Here is an 18,450-nt window from a genome sequence, read left to right on the forward strand (position 1 = left end):
TCCCTCAGTACCTGAAATGTTTCCCATCTCCTCAATGGTACTGGAAAAATGTGAATTCATCAATGTCCTTCCCAACTCAGTAACCAGGCACTTCCCAGGATGCCACTTGCCAGCCCTCCTCCGAAGAGTCCTACCCCAGTCACTTCCACGAGCCTCTCCAAGCCGAGAGCACACCCGGACACCTTGAATCCTCCCTCAGTTACTGTGCCTTGGACCAGCAGGGTCTGAGACTTGGGAACAGACGGATCCCTACCCCAGATTAGGCAGGTCTATCAGGGGCCTCTAAGGAACATGTTGCAGGATGTCGAACACCCCGTGCCCGGGACCCCTCATGGGGCTACCCCGGTCCTGGAACCAGAACAGACCGCACGGGCCTCAAACTCCTCTCCTCCCAACACGTGACCCACACATCTTAAGTACCCCTTCCCAGACTCCCCAGTGGGCCCGGCACTCCCACTGATTGGTTCCGAGAAGGTTGATACTCAAAACGTCCAACCAGGCCTGGTTCTGGCCTGTCATGTGCACCTCACTGCTCACATGACCAGGCAGAACTTCCAACACAGCCCAGCCAGACTGATGTCAAGACCAACCTACATAATTAACCCTCAGAACCCCTAATGCAAACAAAATTTACATGCGTATGACATGTTATCCAAAATGTCATCCGCTACACACGGGTGGAAGGATGCTGGGGATGCTGTGCAAACATAGCTGATCGGTTCAGGGTGTGTGCTAATGAGGTCAACTGGTAAACTCCTTCCTTTGCCTTAGAGCCGGTTCACACAGGGGCAACGCAACTTTTGGAGGCAACTTGGACATGACTTAAACATGACTTGGGGCAACTTACAACACAACTTTAAGTCGCCCCAGGCCAGGCGACTTTTGCCGTGGCCAATCAGATAATGAGCTCTCAAGGGGGAACTCCACGCCAAATTTATTTTAAAAATTTTAGCGTGGGTTCCCCCTCCGGAGCATACCAGGCCCTTAGGCCCTTAGGTCCCAGAGGATGCTGGGACTGTGACATCATAATGTCCGTATATAAGTCGCCGCACGTCGCGTGTCCTGTCATTGTGACTGGACACAGCAACGAAGCAACATCTCCACAAGAGAAGAACAGAAGACAGCCGCAGCGGCGACAGAAGACGGGAACACCGCCAGTAAAAGAGCTAGAAGAAGGCGCGGGGACGGCAAGAAGAACCGAAGAGGGGGACAAGACCCCCGAAGTCGGAAGAAGACCCCCGGACGGCGGCGGCGAAGAAGAAAGCCGGGCTCCTCCGCTAGTAAAAGAGCTAGCAAAAGAGCAGAAGATAGTGGAGGAGTCCGGCAAGAAGACCCCCGAAGACGGAAGAAGACCCCCGGCGCTGTGCAATAAACTATTTTAACCCTTGTGTGTTGTGTTTTTTTTTTTTCGTGTATTTTTTTTTTCACGGGTGAATGGGTAGGGGTACATTGTACCCCATACTCATTCACATAGGGTGGGGAGCCAGTATCCGGGGCCCCCTTATTAAAGGGGGCTCACGGATTCCGATAAGCCCCCCGCCCGCAGACCCCGACAACCAACGGCCAGGGTTGTCGGGAAGAAGCCCTTGTTCTCATCAACATGGGGACAAGGTGCTTTGGGGTGGGGGGGCCGCGCGGCCCCCTTCCCCAAGGCACCCCCCATGTTGACGGCACGCGGCCTGATGGCCGCTCGCTCGTCCCCACCCCCTTTCCTGGCTGGCCGGGTAGCGTGCTCGGATAAGGGTCTGGTATGGATCTGGGGGGACCCCCATGCCATTTTTTTGGCGTAGGGGGTTCCCCTTAAAATCCAGACCTAAGAGCCTGATATGGTCTCGGAGGGGGAACCCACTCCAATTTTTTTTAAATAAATTTGGCGTGGAGTTCCCCCTTGAGAGCTGATAATTCTGTGAGAGTCGCCTCCATATAGACGGAGATCCGACTTGGAGGTGACCTCCACTGAAATCAGTGGGTACCAGTCGCCTAAAAGTCAGATAGAAGTAGTACAGGAACCTTTTCTGAAGTCGGAGCAACTTCAGTAGTGTGCATTAAGACGGCTCTCATTCATTTACATTGATTTTTAAATGTAGCGAGACTTAAGGCGACTAGGGGCGACCTGAAGTCCGCTCACAGTCGCCCCTGTGTGAACCGGCTCTTACTGGTTTCTCTGTCCCAAATCTACATACCAGCAAGTGATGAAGCTTTCTAAGAAATAGAGCAAGGGCTAAGATAAAGCCTTGTTCCCCAAAATCAAAGAAAGCTTTAATTCTTCTGCAACTGAGGTACATTAATACTATATTGGTACATAGGAGAGCTGTTTTTTTAGGAAAAAAAAAAAAAGGTGAACTTAGCCTTTAAGGTAGGTGCATAGATTGTACAATCAGATTGTAAGCCGTATGGTGATATTAACACTGCCAGTGGTGCTTGAGCTGATGCAGCAATTGAAAAAATAAATAAAGACTTAGCCTTGAGCATAAATGGTGATAATTGTAAGCATGCTATACCATGTTTGGATTTTTGTATTTTGTATTTGATAAACAGATGTTTAATCGTCTCCCTTGCAGTCCTCTGCCTCTCAGGAAACTGGTACTTTGCGCATATTAGTTGGCTTTACAGGAGGGACCATAAGCACTCAGTACTTAACTTCCCTCTGTTCCTATATTCCCCCAATTCACCACTGCATGTATATGCAATGTTCATATGCTAGATGCTAGATGTAATAGCAGGAATCTCTATTAGGCTTGAAAATAGTCTAGTTTTCAATCATTTGCATTGTAACACTCGAATTGCAGTACCAGTGCAGTCAATGTGCAGTACTACTACGCAGAAAGCGTAAATATATTAACACATTTTACTTCAAAACAAGGTTTTTTCAATTAGTGATGTAATCTGAAAAATATGGTTCTTCATTACTGCCATGTTGAGTATTTTTTCTGCCCCCTAGATTGATGAGGATAAGTGGCGTGACTCGGGACCACGACTACGCAAGGGAAAATATGACAAGAAGGTATGTAAAACAATCTATTCTATCTATCTATCTATCTATCAATCTATTCTATCTAAAGGCTAAATTTTACTTCTAAGAACCTTATTATAGCTTCATTAAATTTTAAAAATAAGTACAGCAAATCAGGCAAAAAGGCACCTAAGGGCTTATACCCACTGATGTAAATACAGATGTATGGGTGTACATTATACAATATGCCTGTAATTGCGGTGCCTGGGAGCCCTAGCTGGTGTGTAATGCTGCCCATTGGAGTGTATTGACACAACGCTGTACATAGGTATATGCCTTGTAAGTACATGTGTATGGCTGTAAGTTCCTGAACACAAAACGTAATTGTGTGTTGCAGGTGATGATGGTCTAAAGACATGGTAATGTCGTTGAATTTATTACTAATGGTTGAGAGAATAATGGGTATTTTCAGTCAGAGAAAAAAAGTAAAAGTGTTTAAATTCGCTCTTATTTTTTAAAGTGACCTATCACTAATTTAAAGTGTTTCAAAATTATCCAGGTTAAAAAAACACAAGTCCATCTAGTTGAACCAATAGAACCAGAGTTACTGACTGGGTCCAGGGAGGCCGATCCAGGCAGGAGCATCCCATAAGTATGCTCCATTGAGTTACATTGGTGTAACCAGTCAGGGACTAGAACTGCTGGAGCTGAGGGAATCTTCTAGCAGCTGGGGGAAGAACTCCTCCAGTGAGAGTGGGGTGGAAGCAAAGGGAAAGGAAAGAGAGATTCTGGAGGTAGGGAATAGGGATGGGCTCAACAAACCCCTATTCGGTTCGCACCAAAACATGCGAACAGGCAAAAAATGTGTTTGAACACGCGGACACCGTTAAAGTCTATGGGACACGAATGTGAAAAATCAAAAGTGCTAATTTTAAAGGCTTATACGCATGGTATTGTCTTAAAAAGTGTTTGGAGGCCTGGGTCTTGCCCCAAGGGACATGTATCAATGCAAACATTTTTAAAAACTGCAGTTTTTTCAGAAGCAGGGATTTTAATAATGCTTAAAGTGAAACAACAAAAGTGCAATTTTCCTTTAAATTTTGTACCTAGGGGTGTCTATAGTATGCCTGTAAAGTGGCGCATGTTTCCCGTGTTTAGAACAGTCTGATAGCAAAATTAAATTTTTAAAGGAAAAAAAGTAATTTAACCACTTCGCATCCAGGCCAATTTTGACATTTCTCTCCTACATGTAAAACTAATCACTTTTTGCTAGAAAATTACATAGAACCCCCAAACATTATATATGTTTTTTTAGCAAAGACCCTAGAGAATACAATGGCGGTTGTTGCAACTTTTTATCTCGCACGGTATATGCGCAGCAATTTTTCGAATGTGTTTTTTTCAGAAAAAAAACTATTTCATGCTTTAAAAAAAAAAAGTTAAGTTAGCCCAATTTTTTTACATAATGTGATAGATGAAGATATGCCAAGTAAATAGATACCCAACATGTCACGCTTCAAAATTGCACGCGCTCGTGGAATGACGCCAAACTTTGGTATTTAAAAATCCCCACAGGCGACACTTTAACATTTTTACTGGTTACATGTTTTGCGTTACAGAGGAGGTGGTTTGCACACCATTTTCATATGTGGGCAGGACTTACGTATGCATTCGCTTCTGCGTATGAGCTCACAGGGACAGGGGCGCTTTAATTTTTTTTTATTTTTTTTTTATTGTTAATTTTTTTTTTGGGTTTGACACTTTAAAAAAAAAATTGATTACTTTTATTCCTATTACAAGGAATGTAAACATCCCTTTTAATAGGAATATGGCACGATCGGACCTATTTACAGTGAGATATGGGGTCAATAAGACCCCATATCTCACCTCTAGGCTGGGAAGCCTAAAATAAAAAACATAAAAAAAACGATCACATCTGCCCAGCCAAATCAGCGCCGTTATTTTGAATGCAGAGGCCGGGCGTGACGTCATAACATCGCGTCCGGCCTCCGAACGATCATAGAGACTCCGGGGACCATCTCTATGGTATCATCCGGGGGCTGGCGGATCCTGTGACCGACTCACCGATGGAAGCGGTGAGTTGGTAGAAGCACCGGAGGGCCGCCCGTAAGAATTATCAAGCAGCGGAACAGCCGCTATGATTGTTCTTATGGTGCAGGGAATCGCTGGCTGAAGATGCCGATATCTAAATGATGTCTGTGGCCTCAGGCATCATTCAGATATAACCACCGAAAGCCGAGGCCGTCCCTGGACGTCCTTCCGGTGCGAAGTGGTTAAAACTACGAGCGGCTATAATGAATTGTCGGTCCGGCAATACACATAAAAGTTAATTGATAAAAACAGCATGGGATTCCCCCACAGGGGAACCAGAAACCAAAATGTTAAAACAAAAATGAGTGGCGGTCCCCCCCAAATTCCATATGGGCCCTTCAGGTCTGGTATGGATTTAAGGGGAACCCCGTGCCAAAATGTAAAAAAAAATGGCGTGGGGTCCCCCCTAAAATCTATACCAGACCCTTATCTGAGCACGTAACCTGGCAGGCCGTAGGAAAAGGGGGGGACGGAGCACCCCTCCCTCCTGAATCATACCAGGCCACATGCTATCAACACTGTTCGCATGTTCTGCACCGGGGGGGGGGGGGTGTTTGGCTTATCCCTACCAATTACCAACAACACAGACCTGATAACCGATGAGGAAATATAGGGCAATTTAGGAAACAGCGATCACAGGTCAATTGGCTTCAGTATAAATCACACAAAGACTAAATTTAAGAGAATACAAAGACACTGAATTTCAAAAGAGCCAAATTCCCTAAACTATGAACCTTATTAGAAGGCATGAATTGAGATAAAATCTTAGGAACAAAAAACAAGAGATGGCTTTGTTTTAAGAGCATAGTAACCACTTTAAGACCGGGCCTCTTTTTTAGATGTGGTGTTTACAAGTTAAAAACATTTTTTTTGCTAGAAAATTACTTAGAACCCCCAAAAATGATACATTTTTTTTTGCTAACATCCTAGAGAATAAAATGGCGGTCATCGCAATACTTTGTCACACCGTATTTGCACAGTGGTCTTACAAATGCATTTTTTTTTTTATTAAAAAAAGACATAAAGTTAGGAAGGGTAGAAATGTAGCGGTAATGTCTGAATACTATGTGCTGAAAACTAAAATGTAAATGAATCAAGTGAAAAAGTGTATAAGTCCACCCAGATGAATAATGAATCAGTCACGAATCAAAACCATCCATAGACATAAGAAGCCGACAACACACTGAACCTCTGAAGATAATGGCGTCAACGAGGATAGATAGAAGTAAATAGTCTTACCAGAGCTCTTTTTGATGCCCCGGTAGAAGTTCATCTTGGAAGAAATGCGTAGGACTGATTTCTCCGCTCCCCATATTGGTTTTTAAGTTATGTGATCACAATTTTATTCTATATTTTTTGTTGTCGGCTTCTTCTGTCTATGGATGGTTTTGATTCGTGACTGATTCATTATTCATCTGGGTGGACTCTTTGTGGACTTATACACTTTTTCACTTGATTCATTTACATTTCTGTTTTCAGCCCATAGTATTCAGACATTACCGCTACATTTCTACCCTTCCTTCCCACATGAATATTTGTCACATTCGCATGTAGCAGCTGTATTTATATATATTGTTTGGTATAGAATAGCGCAGTATATTTTTCACGTTTTTCATAACAGTAAAATTAGCCCAATTTTTTTTATATTGTGAAAGATAGTATTACGCCGAGTAAATTGATACCCAACATGTCACGCTTCAAAATTGCACCCGCTCATGGAATGGCGATAAACTTTCACCCTTAAAAATCTCCATAGGCAACATTTAAAAAATTCTACCAGTTGCATGTTTTGCGCTAGAGAGGAGGTCTAGGGCTAGAATTATTGCTCTCGCTCTACCGATCATGGCGATGCCTCAGATGTGTGGTTTGAACACCGTTTTCATATGCTGCCGCTACTCATGCATGCGTTCACTTCTGCATGTGAGCTTGGCGGGATGAGGCGCATTTAAAAAAAAGTTTTTTTCTAATTTATTTTACCTTTTTTACTTTTTTATTTTTACACTGTTTTAAAAAAAAAAAATTGTCACTTTTATTCCTATTACAAGGAATGTAAACATCCCATGTAATAGAAAAAAAGCATTACAGGACCTCTTAAATATGAGCTCTGGGGTCAAAAAGACCTCAGATCTTATATTTACACTAAAATGCAATAAAAATTAAAAAAAAATGTTAAAAAATTTTGTAATTTAAAAAAATTCAAAAAATAAAATGCCCCTTTAAGAGCTATGGGCGGAAGTGACGTTATGACATTGCTTCCGCCCTGCAGTATCATGGAGAGGGGTGGCCATTTTCCCTTCACTCATCTCCATGTCAACCCAGGGGACAGACGCAATTGCCTCCGTCGCTGCCGGCGGCTCCGGTAAGTGGCGGAGGGCACCGGATCGCGGGGGATGGGGGGCCCTCTCCCGCCATAGATAAGTGATCTTGCAGCGAATCTGGCACAGAGGCCACTTTTATCATGTACCAGATCGCCGGCCGAACATGGGGATAACGGGGTTATGGCAGCTAGCTGCTACTAGAACGACGGTATCTGTCCCCAAAGTAGGGACGGACATCGGTGCGCGGCGGTCCGGAAGTGGTTAAATAAGAGCATTAGCCAATGTATCCCACTGGGTAATAAATTTAAAAGAGCGAACAAAAGTCCTGAATGGCTTAACTTCAATGTAAAAATGCATATAAAAGCAAAGGAGAAGGCCTTCAAAAAATACAAGGTTGAGGAATTATAAGCATTCAGAATTTATAAAGAATGCAACAAGAAATGTAAGGGTGCAATTAGAGTGGCTAAGATAGAACACGAACATAGCTCTCCTCCGCATAGACACATAGCAGAGGAGAGAAAAAAAAATCCCAAGAAATTCTGTAAACAGTAAAAAAAGGGAGGACAGACCATATTGGCCCCATAAAGAATGAGGACGGTCATCTGGTTACAAAGGATGGAGAGATGGTATTGAATTTATTCTTCTCCCCAGTCATCACGAGGGAATCAGGGGGGGGGGGGGGCTTCAGTAACTAAAACTGCAGTGTTTATCCTTATGACACATCCCTGGACAGAGGACAGAATTAAAATTAGACTTGGGAAACGTAACATTAATAAATCACCAGGACCAGATGGCTTGCATACGAGGATACTTGGGGAAACTCCATCAAGTAATTGCCAGACCATTGTTCCTAATTTACTGACAGTCTACTGACTGGAATGGTACCAGGTGATTAGAGAAAAACCAATGTAGCACCAATATTTAAAAAGGGCCCAAAATACATCCTTGGGAATTAGACTAGTTAACCTAACATCAATAGTATGCAAGCTCTTTGAGGGGATAAGGGACTATATACAGGATTTTAGTAATGAGAACGGTATCATTAGCAGTAATCAGCATGGATTCATGAAGAATCGTTCTTGCCAAACCAATCTATTAACCTTCTATGAGGAGGTGAGTTGCCATCTAGGTAAAGGAAGGCACTTAGATGTGGTGTATCTGGATTTTGCAAATGCATTTGACACAGTTCCCCATAAGCGTTTACTGTACAAAGTAAGGTCAGTTGGCATGGACCATAGGGTGAGTACATAGATTGAAAACTGCTACAAGGGCGAGTTCAGAGGGTGGTGATAAATGGGGAGTACTCGGAATGGTCAGAGGTGGGTAGTGAGGTCCCCCAGGGTTCTGTGCTGGGACAAATCCTATTTATTTTGTTCATAAACGACCTGGAGGATGGGGTAAATAGTTCAATCTCTGTATTTGCGGACAAAACTAAGCTAAACAGGGCAATAACTTTTCCGCAGGATGTGGAAACCTTGCAAAAAGATCTGAACAAATTAATGGGGTGGGCAACTACATGGTAAATGAGGTTTAATGTAGAAAAAATGTAAAATAATGCATTTGGGTGGCAAACATATGAATGCAATCTATACACTGGGGGGAGAACCTCTGGGGGAATCTAGGATGGAAAAGGACCTGGGGTCCTAGTAGATGATAGGCTCAGCAATGGCACTCAATGCCAAGCTGCTGCTAACAAAGCAAACTGAATATTTCCATGCATTAAAAAGGGGATCAACTGCAGAGATAAAACAATAATTCTCCCACTCTACAATACCCTGGTCCGGCCGCACCTAGAGTATGCTGTCCAATTCTGGGCACCAGTCCTCAGGAAGGATGTCCTGGAAATGGAGCGAGTACAAAGAAGCACAACTAAGCTAATAAAGGGTCTGAAGGATATTAGTTATGAGGAAAGGTTGCGAGCACTGAACGTATTCCCTCCGGAGAAGAGACGCTTGAGAGGGGATATGATTTCAATATATAAATATCGTACTGGTGACCCCACAATAGGGATAACACTTTTTCGCGGAATGTTTTTTTTTAACAGTAAATCGTTTTTTATTTAAAAGTATTAAAGTTGACAATGGCACAGTACATGGAAATTACATTGTACATAAGGTCGCAAAGGTCAGAATTAGCAATTCAATTGCAGCTGTTAATTCTTTTCCCAAGTAAGCAACACTCTTTTCCAGTATTAAACAGTGTAGCAGCCCAATTCTTTATAACATTATTGGATCCGGCAGAGAAAGGAGGATAGGGAAAGGAGAAGGGGGGAAGGGGGAAAGAGAGGGGGGGGTGGGAGGTTTGGGAGGTTGGCACATATTAACTTAAACTATCCAGATATAACCAAGAGGCACTTTAGAAGACAGTAGTATTACTCAGGGTATCCCTGTGAACCCTAGGGGTCCTGACCATGTGCATCGATCCATTGGGACCAGACCTTAAAAAAAATTTTGGGCAGTTTCTACTCTCATACGTTAGCTTGTATAGTGTAGGACAGAATGGATTGTGCAGTCTACATGTGGTGCGTGGGAGGGGTGGGAAGCTTCCTTTTGAGGAGACTCTCTCGTCTAGCATAGTGTAGACTAGAGCATAAAACAAAAATTGCTTTTCATGCCTTGAGGCTTCAATGATTTACATATCAGCAAGCAATGCCATGGCTGGGTCTAAGCTGAGAAACCAGTCCCCAAAGGACCCCCAGTACATTTTCCTAATAGGGACACAGTATAGGGCATGACCATACCATCTGAAAGAATAAGCCAGGGGATGAGCCACATCTAGAGCAAAGGGCACGCGTTTCGGGATATATACTGGCTAGTCTAACAGGTGTATAATATGCTCTGTGCAAAAATTTGAGTTGAATAAAATTATCTTTTGCTGAGATCATCTTGGTAGTGTAGTCAGATACCCTATCCTCCCAGCTCCCGTCTGTCATTTCCGGGATGTCATTCTTCCACTTATTGTACACTTTGTACACTAGATGTCATATGCGCAATGGATAGGTAGAAGCAGAGAGAAGACGGGTTTGTCCAAGATTTTTGAGATGAGCAGTCGTTTTAAACAGTCAGTCTGGAGAGTTAGGGAGTCGGGGAACTGGGCCTGAGTGAGTTGATGGTATCTAAACATCATGGAGGCAGGGATGGCAAATTTGCCCTTTAGCGTCTCAAAGGAGTGTATCAGTGTATATAAGTTTGATTGTGATTATTCCTTTAGCTGCCCATAACTGGGGGTCTGGAAGCTTGTAGAGGTGTTATAACATGGGATTGCCCCATAAGGGTGTATAAGGGTGTATGGGGTGAGATGAGAGTCTGTTTTGTAAATAGCCCTAGCCCTTTGCCATACCTGTATGGTTGTATGCATCAGAGTTGTTGTTTTGGGACGGGCTCTGGGTCCTCTGTAGGGTAAATTACTCGCATAGGATCCCAGAATGGCAGCCTCAAGGGTCACAGCCAGGCTCTGCCTGGGTTGGTCAAACCACCACCGAAGCATCACCAGGACTGCCACCCAATAATAAAGCTGGAAGTGAGGAATTGCCAATCCACCCTGTGATAGGGGGAGTTGGAATGTCCGCTTTGCCAGTCTCTGGGTTTTCCCAACGCAGACAAAGGTAGAAATAATGGAGTCTAGCTTTTGAAAAAAGGATTTAGCGATAGGGTTTTGGGGCATTCCTGAAAAAATATACAAACTTGGGGAGATATACCATTTCATTTTTAACAGGTTAATTCTTCGCATAGGGGCAGTGTTTTCCAGAGATGGCATTTCCTGCCAAACTGGGTCAGGAGGGGAGAGAGATTGTCCTCCATGTATGCCTGAAAGGATCCTCAGACAATCACTCCAAAATATTTAAATTCATCCACCCATTGGAGTGATGTGTCAATGAACGCCCTGTGACCCGACTGGTGGAGGGAGAAAAGGACCGATTTGTCCCAGTTGATGCGAACCCCGGAGTATTTTCCAATTTGATCTATTATCTCAAGAGCAGATTTTAGGGAGGTTCCCACATCCGCCAAGTACAACAGGGTGTCATTGGCATAAAGTGAATTACCCCAACCTGTAGGGCTCTCACCCTCTGATCTTGACGTATTAGGATCACCAAGGGCTTGATTGCCAGGGCAAAAAGCCCCGGGGACAGAGGGCATCCCTGCCTGGTGCCCCTATGTAAGCTGAATGGGGCTGACAGTAGGCCATTAACTCTAATTCAGGCAGTCGGGTGCCTATAAAGAAGTTGAATCTAGGTCCAAATCCAAAACACTCCAGCACCTTCCAGAGGAAAAGCCACTCGACTGAATCAAATGCCTTTTTGGCATCCAAAGCAGCCACTATTCCTGTGTCACCCTCTCTAGCCAGATCAACGTGGGTAAACAATCTGTGGATATTGATATCCGTTCCTCTGCCTCGCATGAAGCCAGACTGATCCAGATGAACTAGAGCCATGATCACCCCCTTCAGTCGGGTCACCAGTATTTTGGCTAGCAGCTTGGCATCCATGTCGATCAGGGAGATCGGGCGATAGAATTTTCAGACTTCAGGTCCTTACCCGGCTTAGGGATAACTACTATCTGTCTGACCCCATTCCTGTCAATCAGCGAGGGAACACTCATGGAGGCTGACTGTTCCCGGACCAACCATGTCAGCAGCTTGCCCCTTCGTTCATCCTCCTCAAAGATTCTCTGGGTGTCAGGGCTGGCTTAGCCCTTCCTTCTCTGGGCTGGCCACTCAGCTGTCGGCTAATTGCCAGCTCTCTTCTCTCTCCAGTTACCAGCTGTTCCTGATGATGCTCGTCTGACCTGCCTACCTAAAGCCTTCCAGCTCACTTCACCTCTGCCTTCGCCTTGGTCACATCACTGAAACCATCTCCTGTGGTTTGTTTAAAGACTGGCTTGCTGACATCCCTTCTGGCTCCTTATCCTGCTTGCTGTGCTTTACTTGGTTCTCTGACTTCTGGCCTGGCTGACTACCCGATCTGATTACTGGACTCTGGCTATGCTTGACTACGCTTTTTCTATTTACCTTTTTATTTTTATTAATAAACAATTGTGATTTAATTGTACTTCTGTCTCAGCCTGAGTCGTGGTCTCTGACAGTAGGTGAAGGCCATGAATTCAGAAGATACAGTCAATCCACTTGTTGGTAATAATTTTTCCTGATTGGATGAGCAAGATCACTGCATGGATCAGGTTGCGTTACAAACGCTCCTGAATTGCACGGCTCACCTGGAATCCCCCACGGTGGCTGCTCCGGTACAGCCTGAGTCGCAGGCCGTCCCTGCTGCTGCGCCAGTCTCTGTGCAGGCACCCGCCTCGAGTATTACCTCTATAAGAGGTATGTCTTTTTCTGCCCCGCTTCCCCAGCGATTTGGGGGCGATCCAGTTCAATGCAGAGGGTTTCTCAATCAGGTTGAGATATACTTCGAGATGCTGCCCTAGGCGTTTCCCATGGACAGAAGCTAAGTAGGTTTATGGTTTTTTAACTCTCTATGGGAGACGCAAAAACCTGTTGTCTTGAGTTACCCTCAGTTTGTGGCCTCCATTAAAAGGGTTTTTGAGGTTCCCGCACGCTCCGCTTCTGCTGCCAAGTGCTTCATGTCCATCAGAGTACGAGAACTGTTGCCGACTACGCCATTGAATTCCGTACTCTGGCAGCAGAGGTTGCTTGGAACAATGAGGCCCTCGTGGCTGCTTTTTCCCATGGTCTCTCGGATTCCATCAAGGATGAGATAGCAGCCCGAGATATGCCCACTGAGTTGGAGAGCTTGATCTCGCTTGCCATCCTCGTTGACTCTAGACTCAGTGAAAGACTTTCTCTTAAGGAGCGCTTGTGGAAGCCTCCTGTATGTTTGCCTCCGAGCTTTGTAGTCCCACCCATGCCTCCCTCACCTCCCATGCCTCCTGGTACCGAGTTGGTCAGTGAGGATGAACCCATGCACCTGGGCTTCACGCGTCTCTCTGCGGATGGGAGAGCCTTTAGGAGGAGGGAGAGATTGTGCCTTTATTGGGGCCAGGCAGGTCACTTTTTGAAGTCTTGTCCTATCCGTCCACGGAACGCCAAAACCTTGAAGTCCTGTCATGGACAGGCCTTAGGTGGCATTGTTTTGTCCCCAGTTATCCAGAAGGATAAGCCCCTGGTTTTGGTCACCCTTTCTTGGGCTGAGTCGTCCATTGAGATACAGGCTCTAATCGACTCTGGGGCTGCAGGCCTGTTCATTGATGCTGCATTTGTTTCGCAGCACTCAATTCCGCTGCAGCTGCATGTCACTCCACTTGCCATTGAGGCTCTTGACGGGAGACCTTTACAGCCTGCCCATGTGACTCATGAAACGGTTCAGTTGTCCATGGCCATAGGGGCTCTTCACCATGAGATCATCCAATTCCAAGTTATTTCCTCACCCAGGTTTCCGCTAGTTATTGGTTATCCTTGGTTACAGAGGCACAGCCCCTCTTTTGATTGGCTCCATGCTGAGGTTCTCTCCTGGTCACCACAATGCAGTGAGACATGCTTCCTGAAGGTATCCAAGGTCCTGTGCACCTCTTCACTCCCCTCCCTGCCGGAGGAGTACAGTGATTTTAGCGATGTCTTTGATAAAGGTCAAGCCAATAGTTTGCCTCCACACTGGTCTAATGATTGCGCAATTGACCTTCAACCTGGTGCCATAGCTCCTCGTGGCCGGGTTTACCCTTTGCTGGTCTTGGAGGATAAGGCCATGAAGGAGTATGTTGCTGACGCACTTTCTCAAGGTTTCATCCGCAAATCCTTGTCTCCTGTCTTTGTGAAAAAGAAGAGCAGTGAACTGAGACCTTGTATAGATTATAGGGGTCTCAATCGTGTCACGATTAAGAATGTCTACCCGATTCCATTGATTACAGAGTTATTTGACCGCCTCAAGGGAGCAACGGTTTTCACGAAGCTTGACTTGAGAGGGGCATACAATCTTGTGCGCATTAAGGAGGGCGACGAGTGGAAAATGGTGTTTAATACCAAAACAGGCCATTATGAATACCTGGTAATGCCTTTTGGCCTTTGTAACGCCCTGGCAGTTTTCCAGGACTTTATTAACGATGTCCTCCGATTTGTTGCAGTTGTGTGTGGTGGTTTATCTCAATGATATCCTCATATTTTCCAAGTCCCTGGAGAGCCACCACACAGATGTCTGTCGTGTACTTCAGAAACTAAGAGAGAACAATCTCTATTGTAAACTGGAGAAGTGCGAGTTCCATCGTGAACAGGTTATATTCTTGTCATTTCCACTGCTGGTTTTTCGATGGAGCCAGAGAAACTTTCGGCAGTCCTACAGTGGCCTTGACCCGTGGGTTTACGTCCTCTGCAGCGTTTCCTGGCCTTTGCCAACTACTATCGGAAGTTTATTCGTAACTTCTCGTCTCTGGGCAAGCCCCTGACTGATATGACCAGAAAGGACAGCAACCCACAGAGTTGGTCTCCGGAGTCCATTAAGGCCTTTGAGACTATCAAGGCTGCCTTTGTTTCTGCTCCTGTGTTGGCACATCCTGATCCTACGTTGCCTTTTATCCTAGAAGTTGATGCTTCTGAGACTGGAGTTGGCACCCTTCTGTCTCAACGTCCTAACTCTGAGAGCGCTATGCATCCGTGTGGCTACTTTTCCAAGAAATTGTCACCTGCTGAGTGCAATTATGAGATTGGTGACAGAGAGCTGTTGGCGATCATTTTAGCCCTGAAAGAATGGAGACATCTCCTTGAAGGTACCACTGTGCCTGTTCTTATTTTTACTGACCATAAGAATCTTACATTCTTGTCTGAGGCTAAGCGACTCTCTCCCAGAAGGATGAGATGGGCTCTTTTCTTGTCGAGCTTTAATTACATTGTCTCATTCTTACTCAATACTAAGAATGTAAGGGCTGATGCCTTGTCACAACAATTTTCCTCCACTTCCAAGTCGGAGTCGGTTCCGGTTCCTATGATTCCTCCTGATCGTATCTTGGCTACGGTTCGCACCAGTATTACTTCTCCTTTGGGTGACAAAATTCTTGTTGTTCAGGTCCATGTTCCTCCTGATAAACCTTGTGACCGCTGCTTTGTCCCTGAGAGTCTCTGTACTGTTGTGCTCCAGACTTACCATTCTCCCAAGGCAGCTGGCCATCCTAGGAAGAATCAACTCATTGGCGCCATTTCCCAACAATTCTGGTGGCCTAGTCTACGGGCTGATGTTACTGCCTTTGTAGCTGCCTGTCCCATGTGTCCTCAGAGTAAGACTTCATGACACCTTCCAGTGGGCCTCTTACAACCCATACCCAACGGAGAGAGGCCCTGGACACACCTGTCTATGGATTTCATTGTGGAGTTGCCCAACTCCCAAGGTAACACTGTTATCCTTATGGTGGTTGACCGGTTCTCAAAGATGTGTCATTGTATTCCACTTAAGAAGTTGCCCACCTCTAAGGAACTGGCTTCCATTTTTGCTCGGGAGATCTTTCGCTTACATGGGCTACCCAACGCTCCTGGGTTTCAGTCTCTGACATACATGCCCCTTTCCTCCTCCGCGAGACGGTTTCCCCTCAAGCCCAGTGGCCCTCTGAGGGAGAGGGGTCATTGAGGAGGGGGTACTGTCAGGGCTGGCTTAGCCCTTCCTTCTCTGGGGTGGCCGCTCAGCTGTCGGCTAATTGCCAGCTCTCTTCTCTCTCCAGTTACCAACTGTTCCTGATGATGCTCATCTGACCTGCCTACTTAAAGCCTTCCAGCTCACTTCACCTCTGCCTTCTCCATGGCCACATCACTGAAATTATCTCCTGCGGTTTGTTTAAAGACTGGCTTGCTGACATCCCTTCTGGCTCCTTATCCTGCTTGCTGTGCTCTACTTGGATCCCTGACTTCTGGCCTGGCTGACTACCCGATCTGGTTACTGGACTCTGGCTACGCTTGACTACGCTTTTTCTATTTACCTTTTTATTTTTATTAATAAACAAGTGTGATTTAATTGTACTTCTGTTTCAGCCTGATTCATGGTTTCTGACACTGGGATTGCTGTAGTAGTTTTTTTTAGTTAGTGAGGTGCGAAGCAGCATTACCTCTCTAGTGCTCTCCTGAAGCTTAGTATAAAGCTCCAGGTCCTTTATCTGGGTGTATTGGCGCTCCAGAGCGGTGGCCCTATCTTTAGCCTTAAGTAGATCTGCCCTTAGCTGTCTGCAAACTCCGCCAATAAGCATTTGGTACTGGCCTCTGGAGGACGCCTTAAAGGCATCCCACACCACCGCCACTGAGGTAGACCCTGGGTTTAGTGCCCAATAAGTATTCATCTTGGGTGGAAGGCGGCGAAACCCGGCGTCCACCCCAGGGTCAGAGATCCACAATCTCCATCATTTATCCACAGGGGAACCCTCCAAAGACAACTGAAGGAGTGGTGCATGTTCGGATATTCCCCTCGGAAGGATGGAGACCTGCTGGACTCTGGGTAACAGAGGTCTCCCCGCATATATCAAGTCTATGCGTGAGAGGAGTAAGACATGCTCTCCTTGAGCTTCCGCACACACAGGATCATCCAAGGCTCCCAGCACTTTCCAGAACCACTGTTAAGGTCGATAATGTGGAGGAGAGGTGGGGGAGAGAGCCACCAGACCCCCAATCTGCACAAATATGGGAAAATCAAACGTTTTTTTACCCGACTAGGGCCGAATCACCATGCCCCCCCCCCCCCAATCCAAGATAGCACCATCCCGTTCATCAGGCTCTCATGCAGCCTCACAGGGAGCTGCCTCACAAAACTCCCCACCATACATGAGAACCAGGCAGTTCGCCAGGTCCCCTGCAGACTCAGAAAACTGATCCACCCGCTCTGCTTGCCATTCTCCGGAATCACGCTGCTCTTTTAGCAGCTAGGACATGGAGGCTTATATTAAGGCCCTGCGGACCAGACATGATTTTGAACCCTGTGTGCAGAGACTTGAACACTCATATAAGCAAGAGATGTCAGAAATGCGCAGAGATGTTACAGGATGGAGGACGTGGAACACAGTGTTGAGGAGACTGTTCACACACTACAGACGAATGAAGCCATCCCAAATGAGCATACCCTGCAGATTCAACAAATGTAACACCAAGACAACCAGGAAAACAGGGCCAGACGCAACAACATACACATCCGTGGCCTTCCAAAATCTGTTAAGACCAAAGACCTGGCCCCTGCTGTCATCGCCATGTTTAAAAAACTACTCCAAAAAGCCAAAGATGCCCCTTTGGAACTTTATCGTGTACACAGGGCCCTTGGTTCGAAAAACCCAAACCTGGAATACCCCAGAGATGTGATTTGCAGAGTGCATTTCTATGCGATTTAAGGCTGACATAATGCAAGCAGCATGCACGCAAGAGACCATATACTTTAATGCCACCCGGATCTCTCTACTTCCAGACCTCTCCAAACTGACCCCGGACATGCTTTGTACTCTGAAACCACTCACAGGAGCCCTGCAAGCAAAGCAAATCAAATACCGCTGGTGTTTCCCGTGTAACCTTTTTGCCCCCCATGATGGGAAGTCGGCGACATTCTGCACATTGGGTGATCTCCCAAATTTCCTAGGGACCTTTGAGCTTCCACATATCCCTATTCCTGATTGGCCACTTCATGCTGCTCCTGGACTCAGGATGACAGAAAAAATCCAATACCTCCATGTGTCTGCCATGAAACAAAATCTGTCAGTTTCTGTGGCTTCCTGAGGTCTTTTATTTTCCTGGCCATGGTCATCTATGCTCTGTTTTGGGGTGAAAACCCCCTCTGGTAAGTCGCTATTAGCGTTTGTCTGTGAGGAGAGGAGCTCAGCTCTCACACATCCATCTAGCTCTGCAGCCAGCCACACCACCACCGAATTTGCTTTGGTTTTTATAGATTCATTATGTTACTAATTTTGTTCTCTTGATTTCATTTTGGAATTTGTTTTGTTTCCTTTAATTTTACTTGGTTTATACATTTTCTAGGGAATTCCAAATTTTCTGAACCATTTAACTGTGGATTGCTCAAAAACTGATCGACCAATTCAAATTCTTGTTAAGAATAGTTGGTTGTTAAATGCTGGCAAGTGAAAATTCTGAAAAAAAACAGCCCCCCCC

The 18,450-nt window shown here is 45.5% G+C and overlaps 1 protein-coding gene across 1 annotated transcript in view; it reads left to right on the plus strand.

Moving 5' to 3' along the window:
* The window catches only part of GUCY2C (guanylate cyclase 2C), a 1,344,189-nt gene that overhangs the window by 616,275 nt on the left and 709,464 nt on the right, over positions 1-18,450 (plus strand). The window contains exon 13 of the mRNA XM_077452503.1: positions 2,942-3,004. Coding sequence (XP_077308629.1) covers positions 2,942-3,004 — 63 coding nt within the window. The remainder of the gene's footprint in view (positions 1-2,941; positions 3,005-18,450) is intronic.

Source organism: Lithobates pipiens, unplaced genomic scaffold, assembly GCF_037356315.1.
Source record: "Lithobates pipiens isolate NorthernLeopardFrog02 unplaced genomic scaffold, aLitPip1_a1.2 Scaffold_23, whole genome shotgun sequence".
Lineage (NCBI taxonomy): Eukaryota > Metazoa > Chordata > Amphibia > Anura > Ranidae > Lithobates > Lithobates pipiens.